Genomic DNA, 25,194 nt, shown 5'->3' with positions numbered 1-25,194 from the left:
CCAGACCACCTCACCGGCCTCTTGAGAAACCTATATGCAGGTCAGGAAGCAACAGTTAGAATTGGACATGGAACAACAGACTGGTTCCAAATAGGTAAAGGAGTATGTCAAGGCTGTATATTGTCACCCTGCTTATTTAACTTATATGCAGAGAACATCATGAGAAATGCTGGGCTGGAAGAAGCACAAGTTGGAATCAAGATTGCCGGGAGAAATATCAGTAACCTGAGATATGCAGATGACACCACCCTTAGTGAAGAGGAACTAAAAAGCCTCTTGATGAAAGTGAAAGTCGAGAGTGAAAAAGTTGGCTTAAAGCTCAACATTCATAAAACAAAGATCATGGCATCTGGTCCCATTACTTCATGGGAAATAGATGGGGAAACAGTGGAAACAGTGTCAGACTTTATTTTTGGGGGCTCTAAAATCACTGCAGATGGTGATTGCAGCCATGAAATTAAAAGACACTTACTCCTTGGAAGGGAACTTATGTCCAACCTAGATAGCATATAGAAAAGCAGAGACATTACTTTGCCAACAAAGTTCCATCTAATCAAGGCTGTGGTTTTTCCTGTGGTCATGTATGGATGTGAAAGTTGGACTGTGAAGAAGGCTGAGCGCTGAAGAATTGATGCTTTTGAACTGTGGTGTTGGAGAAGATTCTTGAGAGTCCCTTGGACTGCAAGGAGATCCAACCAGTCCATTCTGAAGGAGATCAGCCCTGGGATTTCTTTGGAGGGAATGACACTGAAGCTGAAACTCCAGTACTTTGGCCACCTGATGCAAGGAGTTGACTCATTGGAAAAGACTCTGATGCTGGGAGGGATTGGGAGCAGGAGGAGAAGGGGATGATGGAGGATGAAATGGCTGGATGGCATCACCAACTTGATGGACATGAGTTTGAGTGAACTCCGGGAATTGGTGATGGACAGGAGGCCTGGCGTGCTGCGCTTCATGGGGTCGCAGAGTCGGACACGACTGAGCGACTGAACTGAACTGAACTGTTTGTTACATGTAAAGAATGCTCTGAACTTTATTGGTATACAGTACCCATTCTAGAAAATAAAGCAGCAGGCCCCAACCTTTTTGGCACCAGGGACGAGTTTTGTGGAAGACAATTTTTCACTACTTTTTTTCTTGAGTTTTGAGGAACAGAAAACTTGCTTTTAATATACAGATCACTGGACTGAAAGGACCTGCCGTGAATCTGATCCCAGTGAACATAACTCAATGATCCTTATTTACAACTTGACTTTATTGAAATGAGGAAATCCTAGACTTCAAGATGAGCAGATTTTGAATGTGGAAAATATGTGAGTTGTGTTTACATCTTTCCCACATTGTGTTTCCAAAGTTAGCCACAAAAATCTCTCCTTTTCTCATGTTCTCTGCTATGTATCTATGGTTACCTTCATCAAAGCATGTAGTTTATTTCCCTTCTGCTTGAACTGGTCTTATGGCTTGTGTTAACCAACACCAAACCTTAAAACTATTTAAATCTTGAACTACCTACACCATAGAAAAATAAAGACATTTCTGTGACCATATTGGTTTAGAAGTCCACTGACTAAAAGGGATGTTGAGTGAGCAACAAATTAACCCTTCCTGGACAGGGAGGCCTGGTGTGCTGCAGTCCATGGGGTCTCAAAGAATCAGACACAATTGAGCCACCGAACTGAACTGAACTGAACCCCATCTCAGTTATAGGTTTATCACATCTTTTTCTGTTCAATACTATTTTCTTTCTCTTCCATTAAGAGCCCCTTTGACACAATAATCTCTGTCTCAGATACAATTTCCTTGGAAGCCTGACATACTAAAAAAAAATTGAGATTTGGGGAATTTATCGATATATTTTTCTAGATATAAAATCCACTAGGATTCCTCTCCTGCTTTATTCTTAAATTTGAGTGGCACCCCTTATGTGTACTTCCCAGAGAACTTGTTCTTATTCTAACACTGCTATTCTACTGCAAAACTGCAAAGGCCATATAGTCTTTTGAGTTCCCCACTATTTTTATTGAACACAGAATCATTATTCATGATTTTCTAAGGTTACTAGCATAATGTCACCTGCCATTAATCAGTATACTATGCTTCTGCCAATGCTTCTTTGAGTAGGTATATGAGAAGATATATGTAGCTACGTGTTTCAGGGCATGAGTTGTGGCATTAAGATGTGTGCATTTGGGAGCTCAGCTCGGTGCTCTGTGGTGACCTAGAGAGGTGGGATTAGGGGCAAAGTGTTTCATTTTAGTCACTCAGTCGTGTCTGACTCTTTGAGATCCCGTGGACTGCAGTACACCAGACCTCCCTGTCCATCACCAATTCCCAGAGCTTACTCAAACTCACGTCCATAGAGTCAGTGATGCCATCCAACTGTCTCATATTCTGTCGTCCCCTTTTCCTCCTGCCTTCAATCTTTAATGTGTGTATATTTATACCTATAGCTGATTCACTTTCCTGTATAGCAGAAACACAACACTGTAAAGCAGTTATACTCCAATAATAAAATTAAAAAATAAATTAGAAAAAACATATCTGCATCAAATTCTAGGTCTGTTACTACCTTGTTCTACAACCTTGGAAAGTTAACCACTTCTCTTTTCTATAAAATATTGCAATCTACTTCATAGGGTTATCTTGACTAATGCATGTAAATACTTAGCACTTGACACATAGTAAATTTTAAATATGTGCTCAGTATTATTCAGTTCAGTTCAGTCGCTCAGTCGTGTCTGACTCTTTGCAACCCCATGAATTGCAGCACGCCAGGCCTCCCTGTCCATCACCAACTCCTGGAGTTCACTCAGACTCACGTCCATCGAGTCAGTGATGCCATCCAGCCATCTCATCCTCTGTCATCCCCTTCTCCGCCTGCCCCCAATCCCTCCCAGCATCAGAGTCTTTTCCAATGAGTCAGTATTATTACTTTATCTTAAAATCTCTAGACTGTCAAGGAATATATTTAATTTGGGGTAATTTTTGTTTGTACAGGCAAAATTAGTGCATATTTATAGGAGCTTTCTTGCAACTATCAGCCAGCATACACCTCTTCTTCTGAGAACCTCCCACTCTCCAACACATAGAGCTATGGCCAAGGTGATGTGTTTTCTGGGCTTAGCTTTTCCTTAATGTGCCATTATTTACTATTTTTTTTCTACTGAAATTAAATGAGAAGAATCTCTCTCATAATACTCATAATAGAAGCCATAAAATAGGGGGCCTGAGAATAAATATTGTCCATGTTTTCTATTATATGGAAGAAACCTATATTCATGAAAAAAATTTTTTAAAACCCCACCCTGAGACAGGCAGAGAGAAGGAATGGATCACCCTGGTAGAGTTAAAGGAATGGATCACCCTGGTAGAGTTTAAGTTCCAGCTCCAGTTTCCCCTGTGGCTAAGCTACTCCATCTCCTTTCTTATGGTTTTTTTATTCAAACTTTCTTTCAATGTTAGGGGCTAAGCAAGTATATTTCCAAAAGTTCTCCCTTTTTGCCCACACTAGGTTAAATTCTGTTTCTGTCACTTGTAATTAATAAACTCTACCTGAAATATAACAAGTAAAAGGAAAGGAAGATAGTAAACAAAGAAAAGAGTGTAGGTAATTGAATGAAGAAATAAGGGGAGAGGAAGGAGTGCAAGATAGAAAAAAGGGAGGTAGATTAAAAAAGGTTAAAAAGTTAATGTGATATTTATGAAGAGTGTGCATTCAACCATCATAATTTCTACATTTGCCATCATTATTTATAATAAAAATACCTTTAAGTCATACAATGTTTCACAGTTTATAAGAAACTTCAAATTTTCCTTCTCATCTTAAATAGTAGCTAACATCTACTGGACACACTCTTGTCTTTCTCCTAAATGCCTCAAACAGATGATCCTGCCTAATCCTCAAACAACTATGAGCTTCAGCTATTATCCCCATCTTGTAAATTAGGAAACTGAGACTCATAGAATAACCGGCAGAATCTTAGGTATACTGATAGTGCAGTAGAAGTATTTGAGTCCAGGTGGCTCAGATGGTAAAGCGTCTGCCTGCAATGTGGGAGACCTGGGTTCAATCCCTGGGTTGGGAAGATCCCCTGGAGAAGGAAATGGCAACCCACTCCAGTACCCTTGCCTGGAAAATCCCATGGATGGAGGAGCTAGTAGCCTACAGTCCATGGGATCGCGAAGAGTCAGATCGACTGAGCGACTTCACTTTCTTTTCTGGTCTATTATCTCTTACAGCAAAAGTCTCTCTACCATTACCTGTGACAATAAATCATATGTTATCCTAAATGAAATGAATATTCCTTGATATAAACTTCAAGCTTCAACATTAGGAAGCAATTGAAAAATCCATAAAGAAAACTAAGTGCACGGGACCAGAGTAGTAAGAAGAAAACTAAGAAAGAACAAAAGCTATTAAAAGTAAAATAATATTGTGTCCAAAGATGACAATGCTGCTGCTGCTGATAATGTGTCAAGAAGAATGAAATAAGTACTCAGTAAAATTCTATTGATAGATCAAATAGCATGAAATAAAATATTTTATCTCAGAAATAACATTTTGAAATAAATTGAATTTATGAATTAAACTTACTGCTTAAAAGAGACAGATAAAAAGATTCAAAGTGGGTGAATGAATGAATAACAGATAATTAGTGTCAAACAAAAGCAGTACCAATAAAGAGGAGAAAAGAGAAGATGAATAATGACATTCTAAGATGATTGAGAAGTGAGAAAGTACATAATCAGTGTAGAAGTTTTGCTCAAGTACAGTTACTGTGAAAAGAAACCCATAAAAGGAGTGATTAGAAGACATGAATATAACAAATAGGTAGAGATGTATGGGTGTATTTATGGATTGAAAGTAATGCTCTTTAAGTGGAAGTGGTTGCATGTAGGCAATGGAGGAATTAATGACGTAACAACTTGAAACTGTGGGATTTAGGGGAGAACCGACCCAGCTTCTATTTAAAAATAGCCTTCAGCAGGAAGTTTAACTTTTCCACTAAGATGAGAAACAAGAAATTAAAGATGTTAAATGAAACTGATATATTGAAAATCTGCTAGGAAGACTTTTACAAGCAGTTTTGAGAAACAGATAACTTTAGCAATTTGTTTTAATTAATTTAAAAAAGTTTTCTGCCTTTTATTATTATTATTCATATTTCTTTGTATTTTTTACATTTTTGTATGCTATGTTGTAAACCGTTTATCACTTATATTCCCCACTATATTTGTTTTACAGGATTATTTTCATAGGTCACAATTGAAAATAAATAAGTAGATTTTTAAATATAAAAAGACTCCTAGAGACTAAGTATTTATGACAAATATGTTTATTAATTCATTTGTATAATTCTCAAAAAATCAAAAGGTTCTGAGTGTCTATGCTTTGTGTGACACTCTGATATTTTTGCTTTAACTCTAGACTCTGGATTCTTCTTTCATGAAGTCATTTATCAGTTTCTGCCAAAAACAAAAAAGTTATGAATAACGTAAAGTGACAGTAGAATAAAGACAGGCAGATTGTGAATCTGGAATGTTACTGAGATGTGCAAACCTCATCAGTTTTCTTTTAACCTTCTTCTTCTGAGTTTTAAGCACAGACAGGCTTCTCACACAGGCACGAGGAAGACACGGTGCAGTTATCTATGCCGACAGCGTGCACGCCTGCATACACACACTTCCCCTGGAAATCCATACTTGGCTTTGGTAGTCGCCACTTGCTGTGTTCAAATAAAGTAACATTACTTTAGAACATGATGTGTGAAATTTATTATACCTGGCACTGTAGGGAATTCGGGGGAGTAAAGGCACTCACTCTCCCTCTTTTCAAAGAACTCACACGATGCCATATACACAAAGAGATAGGCATATGATAAGTAAGTTTCACAAAATGTGTTAATTATTTTTAAGTACTGGCTTCCCTGATAGCTCAGTTGGTAAAGAATCCGCCTGCAATGCGGGAGACCCAGGTTCGATTCCTGGCTCGGGAAGATCCCTTGAAGAAGGGAAAGCCTACCCACTCCAGTATTGTGGCCAGGAGAATTCCATGGACAGTCCATGGGGTCTCAAAGAGTCGGACAGGACTGAGAAACTTTCACTTTTACTTTATTGTCCAAAATGTTTGTTCATTTTTTTTTCTGTAACAGTTTATGGAAAAATCAGAACAAACTTTTGGCCAACCCAATATTTTATATGTGGGAAAAGGTACACCTGCATAAAGAAGAAGAGACTGGTCCAGTTGGGAAAATTATGACAATAGCAGGAAAGACAGGACATATGATCTGGGATACAGAATTAAGTTTAAGTATAGATCAGCACAACTACAATATTGTAAAGTAATTAGCCTCCAATTAAAATAAATTAATTTTAAAAAGAAAACACATGCATGTACAGTTGCAGCTGGAATGGGAATACTTTACTTGTAAATATGTTAGATATAAAAGCTAGCCAGAATTACTAACAAAATTTAGAATATATATATATATATATATATATATATATATATGCATGCATGTATGTTGTTACTTCAGTCGTGTCCGACTCTGTGTGACCCCATAGATGGCAGCCCATCAGGCTCCTCTGTCCACAGGATTCTCTAGGCAAGAATACTGGAGTGGGTTGCAGTTTCCTTCTCCTATATATATATATATATATATTCTAAATTTTGTGTGTGTATATATATACACACATATACGTATATTTGTGTGTGTGAGAGACCATGTGAATGTATGTGTGTACGGATCCTTGAACAACGTGGATTTCAACTACTCAGTTCTAACTATATGAAGATTTTTTTCAATAGTAAATCCTACAGTATTACAGGATCCATGGCTAGTTTAACATGTAGTTTTAAAGGGCCAATTAAAACTTCCAAGCAGATTTTCTTCTACATGGAGGAGTTGGTGCCCCTAACCCCCACCCCTGCTCTACATTGTTCAAAGATCAAGTGTATATGTACAATGCTGGGACAGTTGCCTCTGTTCTGATATATTCATCTTACTTCAATTTATAAAATCACCATTGGTAGAAATGCTAGTAGGCAGATGCTACCAAACATTCTGGTTGAATTTAATCCTTTACTAAAGATCTAGAATATAAGGAATATTTTAGTTCAATGTCAATAAAATGACTTTTCATCCACTCTAGAGCAAAACTGGTTGTTTAATACTATCTGAAAAAAAAGACAAAGCTTATTTACTGAATTGCTAAAGGCATAGTACATTTTTTTTAAATACCAAAGGAACTAGAAAGAAATTCTGAACTGTGTTGGGAAAATTAAATTGCCAAAATAGTTCATACATTATTTCATTTATTAATTCAACATATCTATTGAATGTTCTATGTTCCAAACATTGTACAAGGTTTGAAGTAGAGGAAACCTTTCAACTCATAAAATTCCTATAATTAAAATGATCGACCATAAAAGTCAAAATAGATTAAAAATTTGATGCATTAGTACAGCAATTTCAGGAAAATATTCATATACGTTTACACACAAAATATTCGTAAAAACTATGAAATATTTAAGGGACATATATGATGACTAAAATTATTTAAATATTAAATTCTAGTATATGATGAATGATATTAAAACCAGTGATAAAAAATGAGTCGTTTAAGCAGTGCTCTGAAAAGTGATTGCCTAATTGAAATATACATAGAGAGACAGATATAATTACATCTACATTTGAATACTCATGTACATGCCTCAGCTTTCTCCTTCACACCTTTATGTGTTAAGATAAATTTCAAATGAGTTAAAAAAAATCTAATTTTATTTAAATGTTAATCATCTGTTTATGTGATAGAAGCAAATAAACTTAAAGAGAAAATTATTAAAGGAAAAAACTGGAAAGCTGTGCCTGCAAGAGAAGTTACAAACTATATACAAGAAATCTTAAAAGAAATAAAAAGATAAATAGGATAAAACTGTCAAAAGAATTGACATTAAAAGTTAGAAGAAAAACAGCCTTACTAAACATCAGAATAATATAACCTAATGGAACAAAGTAAAAATAATTGGCTATCAAGATTATCAATCTTATTCTCTAAGATTGGCACATGGTGATGAAAGAGCTTGAAATATTTTTTCCTGACATAGTTGTCTAATGCAGTGTTTCTGAATAACAACTGAAAAATATGCCTTTAAAACCAAAAAATAGACCTAAATTATTTGTATGAGAAATGACAGTTCTATGCTTGTTCCCAATAAAAATACCAGAGAGGTACTCAGATTCATACTTATGATATTCTTTCCCATAATCATATTTCTTACCTGAAATTGTAATCATTCAGGTCATCTAATAATAAGGATATACTTACACTAATTTTAAAATATCTAAATGACTTAATTATTTATAAAGTTGCTGACAATATAATATGAAATAACAAAAGCGAGAAGTAAAGAGGACTAAATTTTGTCCCTAATAATCTCTATTTCCTCAAAACTCTTTAGGCTAGACATTGGAAAAGGAGTAAGGCATTGGATTATTTAGTAGAAACTTACAGGCCAGAAGGAAGAGAACCATCCTCCCACTTCCATTCATTGTCCTTTTCCTTATAAGACAGGCCAAGCCAAGTTTGGTTTACTGCAAGTAACTTCAGAATACACTGCATGGAAACAGAATGCACAAAGCTATTAACACCAGAAGTCCATTAGACATAAAAATACAGAACTTGTGTCTCAGTTCAGTTCAGTTCAATCACTCAGTTGTGTCCGACTCTGCAGCATTCCAGGCTTCCCTGTCCTGTGTCTAAAGAATCATAAAAAAAGAATCTAAAAAACTGGTGTCTAAAGAATCATAAAAATAATGCAGTATATATATGCCCACTGATAAGTGAAACATTGAAAAAATATTTGAGTTCTTCTTCAACCCCAAAAATAAAATAAACAAAGCTAATCATTTTTTTTTGTTTGTTTTTTAGCTTAGTCCCAGTAATGAAAAGGGTATTATTTTCCCAGTGTATTTTAGAAATATTTAAGTTGCAAAAAGAAAGGGCACAGTGTTAACTGTTTTTTAATTCATATACTTTTTTAAACTTACAGATATTAAAAAAAATTTTTTTTTCATATTTATTATTTTTTTTAATAATTTTTAACATTTTTAAATTTCAGGTATACACATGCTCCCCATCCTGAACCTTAAAAGCTTCTGCACATCAAAGGAAACTATTAGCAAGGTGAAAAGACAGCCTTCATAATGGGGGAAAATAATAGCAAATGAAGCAACTGACAAACAACTAATCTCAAAAATATACAAGCAACTCCTACAGCTCAACTCCAGAAAAATAAATGACCCAATCAAAAAATGGGCCAAAGATCTAAATAGACATTTCTCCAAAGAAGACATACAGATGGCTAACAAACACTTGAAAAGATGCTCAACATCACTCATTATCAGAGAAATGCAAATCAAAACCACTATGAGGTACCATTTCACACCAGTCAGAATGGCTGCAATCCAAAAGTCTACAAATAATAAATGCTGGAGAGGGTGTGGAGAAAAGGGAACCCTCTTACACTGTTGGTGGGAATGCAAACTAGTACAGCCACTATGGAGAACAGTGTGGAGATTCCTTAAAAAACTGGAAATAGAACTGCCTTATGATCCAGCAATCCCACTGCTGGGCATACACACTGAGGAAACCAGAAGGGAAAGAGACACGTGTACCCCAATGTTCATCGCAGCACTGTTTATATAATAGCCAGGACATGGAAACAACCTAGATGCCCATCAGCAGATGAATGGATAAGAAAGCTCTGGTACATATACACAATGGAGTATTACTCAGCCATTAAAAAGAATACATTTGAATCAGTTCTAATGAGGTGGATGAAACTGGAGCCTATTATACAGAGTGAAGTAAGCCAGAAGGAAAAACATAAATACAGTATACTAACGCATATATATGGAATTTAGAAAGATGGTAACGATAACCCTGTATACGAGACAGCAAAAGAGACACTGATGTATAGAACAGTCTTATGGACTCTGTGGGAGAGGGAGAGGGTGGGAAGATTTGGGAGAATGGCATTAAAAATTTATTACACAAATACATGCACTTGGTTTTAGAAGTCAAGTGATGCTAAATATATATATATATATGTGTGTGTGTGTGTGTGTGTGTGTGTATAGTCATCCCTCCCTCACTAAATGCCTTTCTCCAGAGGCAATTATCTTCTCCTGTTTTTCCTATGACTTCCTATTTTACAAAGGCAGAATTTTTAGTCTCATGCTCTATTTTCTCACCTCCTGTCTCTTTTTGATATAGTTACTTCACAATTTTTAGCTTGTGTTTTAATGCTTTTACCAGGTTAATATTATTTTTTTCTGAGCCAAATAGTAAGTGATGATATAACAGAAAAATTTCCATTTAAGAGGACACCACACCAATATATGAATCACTTTATTATTTGACCATTTGTTCAACTCTGTGCCTGTTTTTAGAGCTTGAGATATATCATGGAACAAAAATGTGAAAAATCCCTGCTTTGGAGGGTTGTGGGCCAGACAGAAGTCAACCACATACATATAAATAATATGATATATAAGAAGGTGACAAGTGCTATAAAAATTAAAGCAGGGTAAGAATGCCTACAAGTGAAGAGGAGAGGCTGAGGGGTGGGGTGGGCGCTGATACACAGGTTGCAATTTTAAGTAGGTGTCAGGGCAGGTCTCATTAAGAGGCTGACAAGTGTATAAACAGCTGAAGGAGATGAAGTAGTTCACCATGGTTGTATCAGAGAGAAGACTATTACATGCAGTGAAGTGAAAGTGTTAGTTGCTCAGTCCTGTGGAACTCTTTGCAACCCCAAGGACTATATATAGCCCACAAGGCTCCTCTGTCCATGGAATTCTCCAAGCAAGAATACTGGAGTAGGTTGCAATTCCCTTCTCCAGGGGATCTTCCCAACCCAGGGATAGAACCTAGGTCTCTTACACTGCAGGCAGATTCTTTACCCTCTGAGCCACAAGGGAAGAGGGAACAGCAAATGCAATGTTTCCACAATGAATGTGTGCATGTATGTTAGGAAAGAAAGGTGGAGCACTCAACGGAAAGATGAATGGAAATGAAACAGGAGAGCTCCCCTTACCCTGATTTCAGAGCTGCCGGTGAGCTCTTCCTTCCACTGGTGGATACTACACATTTATATCCCAGAGTAAAGAATGAAATAGAATCTCACCATCAATCTACTCCTTTCTGTGTTTAAAAATGTAGCATTCCAAAAGACACAAAGATCTGAACACTCTGACCAAGAAACTGTTTTCATGGTCTGGTAGTAGCAGTGGTCTCTGTGTTGTACCCAGTGACTCAGAGGAGATCCACACCCGTCTCCTAGGAAAGAAAATATAACTCAGAGCCCACAGAACTTCCCAAACAAGGCCTTATGTCCTCACACTCCCCTGCTTAAAAGAATGAGGTCATTATTAAAAATTATTGTCAACTCAGAATTGTCTCACTTCCAAATTACCTCCTTTTGCCTTTAGTTCTTGTAGAGCCTCAGTCATATTCTTATTCTGGTTTTGGAGCTTCTCTAGGATTTCTATATAAGACAATGAGACTTAACATTAGAGATGACCACACATTTCATCCGATTTTGTACTATTTGAAGAGTCACAATAATAACAATGGTCAACAGGCACAGTGTACAAATAGTTTTAGTCCAGTTCCCTTCCCTACTTAATTAGCTTCATCTCTGCCTGAAATAATCAGGTGCTTAGAAATTAGCATTTTAAAATGCACAATTTAGTGATTATAGTCAGCAGTACTGTATTATAAGCTCAAAATTGCTAAAGGAATAGATCTCAGTTATTGTCAAAACAAAAAATGAAATGACAACTTGTGTCATAATAAAGGCATAAGCTAATGCTATTATAGTAACCATATTGCGATATACAAATGTTTCAAAACCACACATTGTACAGCTCAAAATTACACAAAGTTATGTGTTAATTACATTTCAATAAAAAAAAAAAAAGAAACCAGGTTTTTAGCATGATGAATCACTAAGGGATTCTCAGGTTGTTCATTTAATTATTCAATATAGGTTCAATATCTCAAAGGAAAAAACTAACATTTTAATGCAAGGCCTTTGTAAAATACTTATCTACACTATTTTTGTATTAAAATTTAATTAGCATAAAAGAAGCCTTATGATAATTATTATAAACACCCCCTCCTTAGGAGGCACTTACAAACTATGACAATGCCATTGATTTCCAGATATTTGTATTCTTCCATTTTCATGCTCCCTGAACATTTTGCACATACTTCTCCTGCACACTTTGAAACTTTTGTTTATGTTTGGTTTATATGTTTTTTCTAAGCTTCCCAAGGGCAGGGTTCATATTGTATTTATCATTGATCACCAGCCAAGTGGCTGGCACCTGGTGTGCATTGAATAAATGTGCATGCTTAACTGAGTGAACAAGTTAGTTAACTAATACAAGAGGATACATTTGGTAAATATGAGACTCCTGCAGTTTCAGAAGATCAATGAAGAATTAAAAAAAAAAAAACAAGAAGCCATCAACACCACTATGCTGCTGTATAAACTCCTTTTTTTATTATATAACCAATCATTTTATGGCTGCAACAAGAAAAACAATCTAGCATTCTGTAAAGATAATTTGTTCTAGTTCTAAAATTACCTTTATTTTGGTCAAGAAGTTTTTGAACCTGAATAAATTTTTTCTCTTTGTTTTGGAAAGACTCATTCCATTGGTTAAAGCTCTTCATCTTGCTCTCTGATTCCTGAACACTTTGAAAGTCTAGAACAAGAATTCCAGATAAATATAAAACACATGCTCAGTTATGAAATGGTAGAGAGATTGTGAAGCTTAATTTTTTTTTGAAGCTTAATTTTTGTAGCATATCCTTAATAAAGTTCCCAACAAATGTTTTAACAACTATAATAAGATATTTAGCTAAATATGTTTTCATTTATCCACTGTTACTTTTAAAGTCTATACCTAAATCTAAAATATCATCCTAATTCCTTGTAAGATTGAACGTATGCTTATATTAACAGAACAATGCTTCAGCTGAATTAAAACAGATGACAATGAGACTTGACAAAGCCAAGTCTCAAATAAATCTTTTGGCATCATGACTTGATGCAATGTGTAGAATTTCACTTTCTAATCAAATCTTAAAGTTCTGAATTTCAAACTAACGTTATCAATGTGAAAACACTATACTTAAATAACTAGTTGTGAACAATTTTAATACTAATTAAAATATTCTGTTCATCTAATTTATGATGCTGGAGAAATGGGCAGTATGAAGAAATTGTAAAAGAAGTTACTTTTTATTTTCAGAGTAAAGACGTTACATATTCACTGAGCTTGATATCTTAGTAGGTTGTAATCTTCAAAATAATGATTCTGTGATTATAGTAGTATAATCACTACTATTAATATCTTCTGCAGTAATTTCAATCATATAATCTCCTTGGGAAAAAATGATTATTGAGAACTCACAAGGTTAAATTCATTCATAAAATAAAAAATGTAATATTTTATATCATTTTTTTCCTGTTCTTCATTCAGTATGGCAATAAAACATTTACCAAAAACTATTATCTGGAAATGATTTAAAGAAACATGATAATCGGACAAAGAGTCTATTATTTCTTTTTCTCCAATTAATTGGACTTACACTGGTAACCAAAGAATCCACACAGCATCAAAAGCAGCAGGCTGAAGATTCCCAGGATCACAGGAATTATTCCATAGAGAGAGAAGGAAAAACGAGAAGCTAAGAAACAGAGTGAGTGAAAAATCAGAGATAAAGTAAGCTCCTGTTATTTGAAAGATTAATATCATTATTTTAATATTATTGTTTAAGTGCTATATATTTTATGAAAAATGATACCCAAAGTGTGAATTACTATAAACTATTAGGCTGAATAAGAGAGGAAAAAGTATTTTAGAGGATTTACAGAAAATAATTAATGTAGCAGACCTGATTTCTATCCTGAAAGGCCCGCTTACAAGGTTGGCCATGGCTGGGATCTGGAAACCTACATTTCAGTAGAGTTTCCACAACCACTAATTGATAGTAATGGCTCACCTTGTCTTCTCTGTTTGTACAAACAATGTAGCTTTTGCTTCCCTTTGGGAAGTCTGGAATTTTGTTACATGCCAACCAGATGCTACCTATGGGATTAACCCCCTAATAAATACTCTGAACATTGATTCTCTAATGAGTTTCCCTGGTTGTCAACATTTGACACATTGTCATGATGTATTGCTGGGGGAATTCCTGTGACCTGTGTGACTCTACTGGGAGAGGACTCTAGGAAGGTTGAGCCTGGTCTCCCCCACACTTCACTTCATGCACCTTTTCCCTTTGCTGATTATGTTTGTTATCCTTCCATTGTCATAAATCTCAGCTACAAGTACAACTCTATAGGGTCCTGTGAGTTCTCCTAGTGAATCATTAAACCTAGGCATATTTTTGGGGACTTACAGTGCAGGTAAAAAATTTACATACAGGTATTATTAAAATTAACCTTAAATATTAGGTACAAACTTTCAGTTCAGACTACATTACCCTCATTCATACAATCAGATACAGAAATGCTTATCAATATTAAATCTGTGCTATTATTAAGACAGAACTCTTTTTTTTTTCACTTGATGACTTGTAGTAGATTCCCTTGATGTGTGCATGCTAAGTCACTTCAGTCGTGTTGGACTCTTTGAGACCCTATGGATTGTAGCCCATCAGGCTCCTCTGTCCATGAGATTCTCCAGGGAAGATACTGGAGTGGGTTATCATCCCTCCTCCAAGGAGTCTTCCTGACCCAGGGTACCTGAATCTCTTACATCTCCTGCATTGGCAAGCAGGTTCTTTACCACTAGCACCACCTGGGAAGCCCCATTCATAAAGAATTACAGTAAATCTTAGTGACTGTTTTAAAGGGACAATAGTTGGTTTTAGATGAAACAATATCTATAATTTATTCAATTTCACAAAAGTATATGCTTCATCCCCACATTCTAGAAATTAAACTTTCAGAGATCATTGTTAATAGTTTTTTGTTGGTAAGTTTATTTCCCTCCAAAACAAATGTATAAACTCTAGTGTAAAAAAAAAGTATTTTTTTTTTTTGTACTTCAAAAATAAAGAATTGTACTTTTGAAACAAAATGAAAAGCTGCCATATTAGAGAATAGTTATTTTTATAACTAATATCCAAATCATTTATTTAACTTTCTGTATAATATAACCTGGTGGTTATCAACCAGAGGAAAGTTTAATCCCCAGAGGACAATATTAAATATTTGGAGACACTCTTGATGTGATTATTGAGGGTCAGGTAGTACTGACATCTAGTGCATAGAGGTCAAAAAGATGCTAAACATTCTACAATCACTAACCAAGAGTCATCTAGCCCAAAATGTCCTTAAACCTGAGGTTGAGAAACCCTCCTCTATTAAATTATGTTGGTTAATTATGATCAAAAAGAGGTATCATGTAATAGGGTTTTATCTTTGTCTTTTTTACACATTTTCTGAGTTTTAAACCTTGATCAAGTTCTCTGTTTTATGTAAGAAAACAATTCTAAATGTGGACCATGGCTTCTTCCATGTTTAACTATGCTCCTTCATATATGAAAACGTCAAACCGCTGTCAGAAAATACGCATTTGTTTTACTCCTAAATACATGTTCTAAACATTCTCATCTCTATATTTTTTCTAAATTTTAAAATTTCTAGATAGTAACAATTAGAGAAACATAAAATGGAAGGTGTACCTAAAGATAACAAAGAGAGACCATAAATGAATAAACTCTAGTGTGTCTACTTTACCGTTCACGTTGGTGTGCTCAGGAACTGGGCCCCATTCATCCTCAGGAGGAGGAGGAGGAAGGGCAAGAGATGGTTCCAAGTCCACAATAGGGATGGTCTCTGTCTGCTCTGTATTTTCTTTTAACACAGAAAATATATCATAACTTTACAACTTTGTAAAACAAATGAGATTAGAATTTGAGAACAATTACTATTTCCAAAGATCCCTAGAAATACAAATATTATAGAAATAAAATCAAAGATACTCAAACCACATTTCCACTCAACAGCCCAGCTTTCCTAAAAGTATTTAAGCTGGTTGCTTACACTTTGGACCGAGTCAAGAAATAAGATAATTATTTTTTAAAATATGTTTAAAAGCAATCTTTCAGGTAATCTGGGAAATGTTAAAAATATAATGCTCCTAGAATAATTATAACTAGCATTATATCAAATAAAAACCACCAAAATTGTATTTTCATTAAAATGGCATAAGTCATTTAGGTTTAAAAAGAAAAAATACCTGGAGGTTGTTCACAGTCTGAAGCATCTGACATTCTAGAGCCTTTTGGATTATTTATTTATCCCAAGTGTGAAGAAGAGCTTACAAAGATGTTGGCAGGTGAATGAAGAGTTATCTCTTCCACTTTCTTCCTAGAGTTGATGAGAAGATCAGACATAGTCTCAGGTGGGGCAGCTACTTACAGTTGTATGAAACTAACTAAATTTGGCAAAAAAACCACAGAGGAAATGTGAATCTATAACTGGATATTTTCTAATAGATATACAGAAATAAAGTCATCCCTACTTAACTAAACTATATACTGCTGCTGCTACTGCTAAGTCGCTTCAGTCGTGTCCAACTCTGTGCGACCCCAGAGACGGCAGCCCACCAGGCTCCCCCGTCCCTGGGATTCTCCAGACAAGAACACTGGAGTAGGTTGCCATTTCCTTCTCCAATGCATGAAAGTGAAAAGTTAAAGTGAAGTCGCTCAGTCGCGTCCGACTCTTAGCGACCCCATGGACTGCAGCCTACCAGGCTCCTCCGTCCATGGGATTTTCCAGGCAAGAGAACTAGAGTGGGGTGCCATTGCCTTCTCCAAACTATATACAACAAGCCTTTAAGTATCATCTGGTTTGTTTAGGTAATAGTCCATCGCTCCAGAAATTAATTAGGAAAAGCCACTATCATAAATAACACAACTGAGTATTCTAGAGTGAAATGTTTCATGAAACTTGAGTATGAAGTAAGGGAAGATACAAATATAAGGAAACTAATTAGAAAAAGGAGTAACACTGGAAATAACATCTGTTCGTTAAAGGTAGATTTAAACGACTGCCTATATAAAATGGCACTTGAAGATGGAAATCACAAAATAAAATCTGCCTGTCCACATAGTGACAGATTGGCTTAAAGTTTTTTGATACTACCCCCACCCAACTTTGTTTCAAAGGAAAAGCAAATTCTATTCATATAAATATGGTTGGGTTAACCACCGAAATCAACCTTTTACTCTTCACTGCTCAACTGAAAAAAAGTTCAATATTTGCAGTGGGAATAAATAGATAATGTACACAAACAAAAATATACATAAGATTTTTCTCATTGGGTTTATAACCTCATAGAAACCAATGTATGTTCAAGTCTGGTTGAAACCACACAAGATACCTCAGATACAGGCAGTGGTCATGTTTCCCATCCTCCTGTGTCCAGTTCAGATCAAATGGTTTTACAAGTAATCCTAAAATAGACCACATTTTATCGTTTAATGTATGAAAACACAAGATTGGTTGACTAAAAAGAATATTATAACCTTACTCTTCAAAGATCTCAGTAAAGCCAGGGATGGAGAAAGCAGAGACTTCATAAAAAATATTCTACACTGACTTTCTGCCTATATTGTAATTCAATTTTATTTTGTTTACTTTCTAACTCTAAATTTAAAAATATGATTATGTTGCTTTGGGTCAGGATTCAGATAAGTTGGAAAAAATAAAAAGTATTAATCATTAATGTGTGAATATCACTTATAAGCCAATATGAAAATATTATATGGACATACACAGTATCCTATTCTTGGGTAGTTCTATTATATTAGCATGAAGTAAATTTTATTGTACTATAGCCCTGTGATATGATTAACCACCTCTCCACTTGGGTGGTTATATATCCATGTGTTTCAAAGACAGAACACTTTAAAGAATAGTTAGAAGGAAGGTTCTAATAAGTTTTGTTATGTTTAGGAGCAAAAACCAAACAGAACAGTAGTGGGCACTTATAATGGCATATAAAAAAGGGAAAAAGGAAGGAAAATGAGGGGGAATAATATAAAAAGAAGAATAAAAAACAAGAAGAAACAATATATGCAAATATGTTTAATTCAAATGAATATAGAAAATTATTGACACTGGTGATCACAGGCAAATGGACTGTGGATAATTATTAGGCCTCATATTATATTGCATATTTATTTATCATGTTTTAAAAGAAATTCTAATAGATATAGGGAAATAAAATCAAAGAGTGATTTGACATTAAAAAATTCATGTTGTGAACAAATTTTCTTAAAGAACACTCATGACAGTATTATATTTGAGAACCATAAATATTAAAAAATATATGTCCATAAACTAAGGATTGGTCAATTCCCTATTAATATAATGAATATTATACATCCAATATAATCACCTTATTGAAATCTTCTTTATGACACAGGCATATGTTAGTATAGGTAAATTTACTGAATTAAAAAGACTACATCTAACTAAAAGAGTTTCTGCATATCAGGGCAAATGAAAATACCAACAAAATGAAAAGAAAAACCTCAAAATAGTAGAAAACACTTGCAAATCATATATCTGATAAAAGTTAATATCCAAAATAGATTTCCCAGGTGGTGCAGTGATTAAGAATCTGCCTGCTGATGCAGGAGACACAAGACATTTTGGTTTGATCCTTGGGTCAGAAAGAATACCCTGGATGAGGACATGGCAACCCACTCCAGTATTCTTGCCTAGAAAATCTCATGGACAGAGAAACCTGGTGAGCTACAGTCCGAGGAGTCACAGAGAGTCAGATACAACTGAGTGACTGAACAAACACATACACAATATCCAAAATACATAAGGAACTCATACAACTCAATACCAAAAATAAAATCCAATTTTTTTAAATGGTCAGAAAAACCAAACAGACATTTTTCCAAAGACATGCAGATGACCAACATGGAAAGGTACTCAGTATCACTAATAATCAGGGAAATTTAAATCAAAACCACAATAAGATAATATCTCACCACTGTTGGAATGGCTAACATCAAAAAGACAAGAGTAAGAGGTATTAGTGAAGAAAGGAGAAAAGGAAAAGCTTTTGCACTGTTGGTGGGAATAAAAATGGATGTGGCACTATGGAAAACAGTATGGAGATTTCTCAAAATATTAAAAATAGAACTGCCATATGATCCAGAAATTCCACTTCTGGATATATAACCAAAGGAAATGAAAACAGGAATATGAACAGATATCTTTACTATTATGTTCATTGTAGCATTGTTTATGAACATTAATGGCCAAGATATGGAAAACAGTACAAGTGATATATATTATAAACATGTAATGAAATATTGTATAACAAATATTTATAACTGTATAAGATCCCTTGGAGAAGAGAGAGGCTACACCTTCAGTAATCTTCAGCTTCCCTGGTGGCTCAGATGGTAAAGAATCTGCCTGTGAAATTGAAGGGGGGGTTAATTCCTAAAAAGAACAGTTGCTTTCGAGAAAAAAAAGGCATATGGGAAAGAAGAAAAAGCAAATTCATATATTTCACAACATACATTATTAGAGGTACTTTACATATTGATTGCATCCAAAGGACAGTTGTTCTTTAGGTTTAATTTAATGTCATTATTAAGAAAAAATGAGGTATAATTTTCCATTGTTAGTCCAGGAAATAACCTAGAAAACAGTGAAATTCTCCTATATATACACATAATGTTTTGTTTTAAAGACGTCAATAACCAAGGATAGTTTATCTGAAATTATGAAAAGGATTACCAATAAATATGTAAGAGAGTAATGGTACATTTCTTCCTGAATATACAGAACAATGGAGAAGGGAATGGCAACCTACTCCAATATTCTTGCCTGGAGAATCCCAAGGACAGAGGAGCCTGGTGGACTACAGTCCAAGGGGTCATAAGAGTTGGATGTGACTGACTGACTAACACACACACACATACAGTACAATTTTTTATTTTCTAATTTTTTGTTGCTACTATTATTCTAACTTTTTAAAGAAATTGCTGAGGATGTTTTAGAGTTTATTTGAAAACTGTACCACACAATCCTACAATTTTCACCACTTTGCAAAAAAAGACAATGGGGAAATAGCTTCAAAATCCTGTCTTAGATATTCATATAATTAAGATGGTTATCTATTAACACCCTCAGATGATCAACCAGTGTGTCTTAGATTGTCACCTACCACTTGATTGTACCATGAAAAATGGATTCTGCTTTATAAACTAATCAATTGTCATGCAGATATTGGCAGAGGCCCATAAGATAAACGGAGAAGACAAATGGCACCCCACTTCAGTACTCTTGCCTGGAAAATCCCATGGACGGAGGAGCCTGGTGGGCTGCAGTCCATGGGGTTGCAAAGAGTCAGACATGACTGACTGACTTCACTTTCGCTTTTCACTTTCATGCATTGGAGAACGAAATGGCAACCTTCCCCAGTGTTCTTGCCTGGAGAATTCCAGAGATGGCAGAGCCTCGCAGGCTGCCATCTATGCGGTCTCACAGAGTCGGACATGACTGAAGCAACTTAGCAGCAGCAGCAGCATAAGATAAAAAAGATTATAGGTCAAATTATAGGTCAGATTATGGGTCAGATTATGGGTCAATTAATAAAAAAACATACCCTTGGAGAAGGAAAGCAAAATTTTATAGTGGTGGTTAAGGAGAAAAAAAAAATATCACAGTTTCCAGACTCTCAACCCTGCTGATAAGAAGATAATTTAATTGAAATTGAATGATTACTATAGCCCATGTACAGCAGGGTAATTTTCAAAGTGGGAAAGTAGTTATTGAAAAGAATGATTCAGGTATAGGCGACCTTATTTGCAAAGCAAAAGTAGAGAAACAGATGTAGAGAATAAGTGTATAATTATCAAGGGGTGAAGGGGAGTGAGAGGAATTGGAGATTGGGATTGACATATTTAAACTATTGATACTATGTATAAAATAGATAACTAATGAGAACCAACTGTATAGCACAGAGAACTCTGCTCAGTGCTCTGTGGTGACCTGAATGGGAAAGAAATTCAAACAAGAGGGGATTTGTGTACAAATTCAGAAAACTAAGATCATGGCATCTGGTCCCATCACTTCATGGGAAATAGATGGGGAAACAGTGGAAACAGTGTCAGATTTTACTTTGGGGGGCTCCAAAATCACTGCAGATGGTGATTGCTGCCATGAAATTAAAAGACCCTTACTCCTTGGAAGGAAAGTTATTACCAACCTAGATAGCATATTCAAAAGCAGAAATACTACTTTGCCAACAAAAGTCCATCTAGTCAAGGCTATGGTTTTTCCAGTGGTCCTGTATGGATGTGACATTTGGACTGTGAAGAAAGCTGAACGCTGAAGAATTGATGCTTTGAACTGTGGTGCTGAAGAAGACTCTTGAGAGTCCCTTGGACTGCAAGGAGATCCAACCAGTCCATCCTAAAGCAGATCAGTCCTGGGCGTTCATTGGAAGGACTGATGCTGAAGCTAAACTCCAATACTTTGGCCACCTCATGCAAAGAGTTGACTCATTGGAAAAGACCCTGATGCTGGGAGGGATTAGGAGCAGGAGGAGAAGGGAATGACAGAGGATGAGATGGCTGGATGGCATCACTGACTCGATGGACATAAGTTTAGGTAAACTCTAGGAGTTGTTGATAGGGAGGCCTGCTGTGCTGCGGTTCATGGGGTCACAAAGAGTTGGACACAGCTGAACAACTGAACTGAACTGAATAGCTGATTCATTTTGCTGTATAGTAGAAACTAACACAACATTGTAAAGCAACTGCTTCCCGGGGAAGCAGATACATGACTCTATGCATTTGTCAAAGTCCATAGAACTGTATATCACAGAGTGAATTTTGATGTAGACTAAAATAAACAAAAATTCATCAAGATATCAAGGGATCCCAGAATGAGATGCAAATCACAACAAATGAATCTAACTATAATACAAATACATGAAACAATCTCACTGAAGGTGTTGGGAAAAATAGGAGCTGACTTAAGTGGGTTTGGAAAATGGCATTTTGGTCAGAAATGATAAAGTTAGAAGCAAAAGGAACCTACATAGTGATCTAGTTGGTCAATTTGTTTCTCATGATAGATGGGTTAACACTTCTGAAATGGATTTATGGGTACAGATGGAAGTTGGTAGGAGACAGATTTCACACTTTCTGAAAAGCAAGTTACAGACCAAGCAGAAAAGGTAGGTTAGACTAAATACTGTGCCACTAGATTAGAGTCAGCAACATCTGTTTGAACTCATGTTTCACCCAATGTACATACAGATGAAGACATATACAAACAGATGCACATACGTGTGTATACATGGGTTAATACAATGCCTAGCTCTGTCCACTTAAAAAGTTAGAAGCAGTGAAACCCCCAAAGCAGCAAACACACCCAGTACCCAGATCTTGGTTTTTAAATGTTATTCATCAGTAAAAGGAACTAGAGCTCTTTGGAGAAATGACTGATTCTAAAGTTAGCACAGAGAAAATATATAAGCTGAGAGTATCTTACAGTGACAGCAAGTAGAAAGTGCTCAAAAATAAAAAGATTAGGGTAGGTCAAAGGCACAGAGGAGCTACCTAAAAGATCTCCCAAGAGGCAAAAGTGGAACAATTTATGCAACAAAAGTAATAAAGTAGTATTGCATTATAAACCCAAGAATAAAATTCATATCAGTGAGCCCATGCTATTAAAAATAAGTGATTGAATAATTAAATAAATGGGAGAGAAAAGACAAATCTTTACAGAAAATTTTCAGACATTCTTCTGCCCGGGAGGTGTAGTTTAACTCTGACTGAGGGTAGACTGGCTTTGGTGACTTGCTTTCTTCCATAGAACAGAGCTTGGAAAGAAGAAAATGATAACTTCACAGTGGGAAAACCTGACAAACACAAATTAACCAAGTGATAAGGTTAAGATCACCTTATCTTATCACCTTATCCATACCTTGTGGATAAATATATCCCTGATAAGACCTGATGATTAGGTTAGTTCACCTTTGTGGTAGTTTTCCTGAAAATCCCACATCTCCAGTCTAAACAAGAGAAAAACATCAGAAGAACAAACTTAAGGGGCATTTGACATGGAATCTGGCTGCAAGAAAAGACTGGAAGTATTACAGAACAAACAAAACATTATGACTGAATGTCGTGTTGTATCCTAAATTGAAATAATGCCATTTGCAGCAACGTGGTGCTATTGTTCTATCAGTCAGTCATGTCTGACCTCATGGACTGCAGCATGTCAGGCCTTCTTGTCCCTGCAGCAACATGGATGAACTTAAAAATCAGTCGATATACTGAGTAAAGTAAGTCAGACAGAGAAGGAGAATTATCATATAACACTCCTTATATGCTGAAGCTAAAAAGAAATGATACCAATGAACTTATTTACAAAGCAGAAACAGATTCTCAGACTTAGAGAACTATGTTTTCAGGAGGAGGAGAAAAGATGTGGGGAAAGGATAGATAGGGAGTTTCAGATGGGCATGTACACACTGCTCTATTTAAAGTGGATAACTAACAGGGACCTACCATATAGCACAGGGAACTTATGTGGCATCCTGGATGGGAGAGGAGTTTGGGGGAGAATGGATACATGTATGTTTATGGCTGAGTCCCTTTGCCATCACCTGAAACTATCACAATACTGTTAGCTTACTCCAATACAGAATAAAATTTTTTGAGAAAAATGAAAAAAGCAAAAATAAAAAATTTGAAAAGCACATTAATGGAAGAAGTGATGAAATCCCCCAAAATGTTTCTTTTACTAATGTTTAAGTATTTTTTAGCTTTTTAATTTATTTACTTATTTTTTTATTGAATGATAATTACTTTACAGAATTTTGTTGTTTTCTGTCAAACTTCAACATGAATCAGCCATAGGTATACATATATCCCCTCCCTTTTGAACCTCCCTCCCATCTCCCTGAAGAATTATTTACAGGGCAGCAATGGAGAAATAAACATAGAGAATAGACTTATGGACATGGGGAGAGGGGAGGAGAGGGTGAGATGTATGGAAAGAGTAACATGGAAACTTACATTACCATATGTAAAATAGATTGCCAATGGGAATTTCTGTAAGGCTCATGAAACTCAAACAGGGGCTCTGACTAATATTTAAATATTTTTGAGCATTATTGTCTTGTTAAATTTTGGCTTGAACTGTGCTTACATGGTAAAAGTATTTCTGAATACTAATAACTGTGACCTGTTAGCTCATATTATTAAAATACCACAACAGAAAGCAAAATAAACTTCCAATGTGCTCTGTGTATAAAGAAAGAAAATACATATTGATTTTTAATTTTTATAATAGGAGAAATAGAGCATACATAATATTTTGAAAAATCTGATATCACCAAGATTATTTTTAAGAAGTATACTTTGTAAATGGCAAATACTAGGTTTCCAATGCTAACATTTTTTTAATATCATCCTCTTTTCCGTATTTTGAAATTTAGAGTTCTTTGAGTTTGTTTCTTTTGGTGCTAACTAAAGACTGAGGCTTATATGAAATAACAGACTGTTCAGTGTTCATCAGCTATGGATGTGTTTGTGTTTATCTACATGAGTATGTTCTTGAAATTAAGACAAAAGAAAAGCCAACAAAAAGTTAACAATACCTGTTAGGCTGTATTATCACCTCGTAAAAAAAACTTGATATTTATTTTTAATAAATTTCAAATTCTTTCAGGATTAAATGAGGTAATATCTGCAAAGTGCTTAGCACAGTGCTGTAAAATATTCAGTAACTAGGTAAATTAATTTTTAAATTTGGAGAAACCAATTTGTAAGGTGAAGCATAATCATAGTAAAGGTTATGAGAACTATGTTAAATGTGGAAGATTAAAGAATTAGTGACATTTAGAAATAATGGGCACATTATATCATGCAGAAAGAAATTTCTGTAGAGAGGTATAATATTATAAAGAAAAATTATCAAGAAGTGGGTGAGAGAATTGAGTTTTTGATTAAGTGGAGAAACTAGTGATCAGGAAGAAGTGGAAATATTCAGTGGACTTGCTAATTTGAGAAGCTAAGGCCTAAGCAAATGTTTTCAGGTTCTAATTACAT

At 35.3% G+C, this 25,194-nt stretch overlaps 1 protein-coding gene across 2 annotated transcripts; it reads right to left on the bottom strand.

Moving 5' to 3' along the window:
• Positions 1 to 5,318: 5,318 nt before the first annotated feature.
• On the bottom strand, positions 5,319 to 16,574 carry LOC133248121 (killer cell lectin-like receptor 5). 2 transcript variants are annotated; one of them, XM_061417878.1, is made up of 9 exons: positions 16,329 to 16,574; positions 15,827 to 15,943; positions 13,669 to 13,767; positions 12,660 to 12,779; positions 11,480 to 11,551; positions 11,192 to 11,343; positions 8,513 to 8,616; positions 5,561 to 5,726; positions 5,319 to 5,466 (listed from the first exon to the last, which is right to left on the bottom strand). In XM_061417878.1, the coding sequence occupies exons 1-8, from the start codon at positions 16,360 to 16,362 to the stop codon at positions 5,597 to 5,599; spliced, it is 828 nt and encodes a 275-aa protein (XP_061273862.1). In that variant the 5' UTR covers positions 16,363 to 16,574; the 3' UTR covers positions 5,319 to 5,466; positions 5,561 to 5,596. The 2 variants fall into 2 exon arrangements, with proteins under 2 accessions (XP_061273862.1, XP_061273863.1); XM_061417879.1 differs by lacking the exon at positions 11,480 to 11,551.
• Between the last annotated feature and the right edge of the window lie 8,620 nt (positions 16,575 to 25,194).

Source organism: Bos javanicus, chromosome 5 (genome assembly GCF_032452875.1).
Source record: "Bos javanicus breed banteng chromosome 5, ARS-OSU_banteng_1.0, whole genome shotgun sequence".
Lineage (NCBI taxonomy): Eukaryota > Metazoa > Chordata > Mammalia > Artiodactyla > Bovidae > Bos > Bos javanicus.
The sequence above is the reverse complement of the archived record's forward strand: the minus strand, read 5'-3'. Positions and strand labels throughout refer to the sequence as shown.

What these genes read in the sequence shown, in the direction of transcription:
- LOC133248121 (XM_061417878.1), bottom strand. Translation starts at nt 16,362, where the DNA reads ATGTCAGATGCTTCAGACTGTGAACAACCTCCAG. An exon ending in TGAGCACACCAACGTGAACG is followed by an intron (nt 13,768 to 15,826) that starts GTAAAGTAGACA and finishes TCTGTTTCTTAG; the next exon opens with CTTCTCGTTTTTCCTTCTCT. An exon ending in CAGAAAGGAGTAGATTGATG is followed by an intron (nt 8,617 to 11,191) that starts GTGAGATTCTAT and finishes GTTTCCATGCAG; the next exon opens with TGTATTCTGAAGTTACTTGC.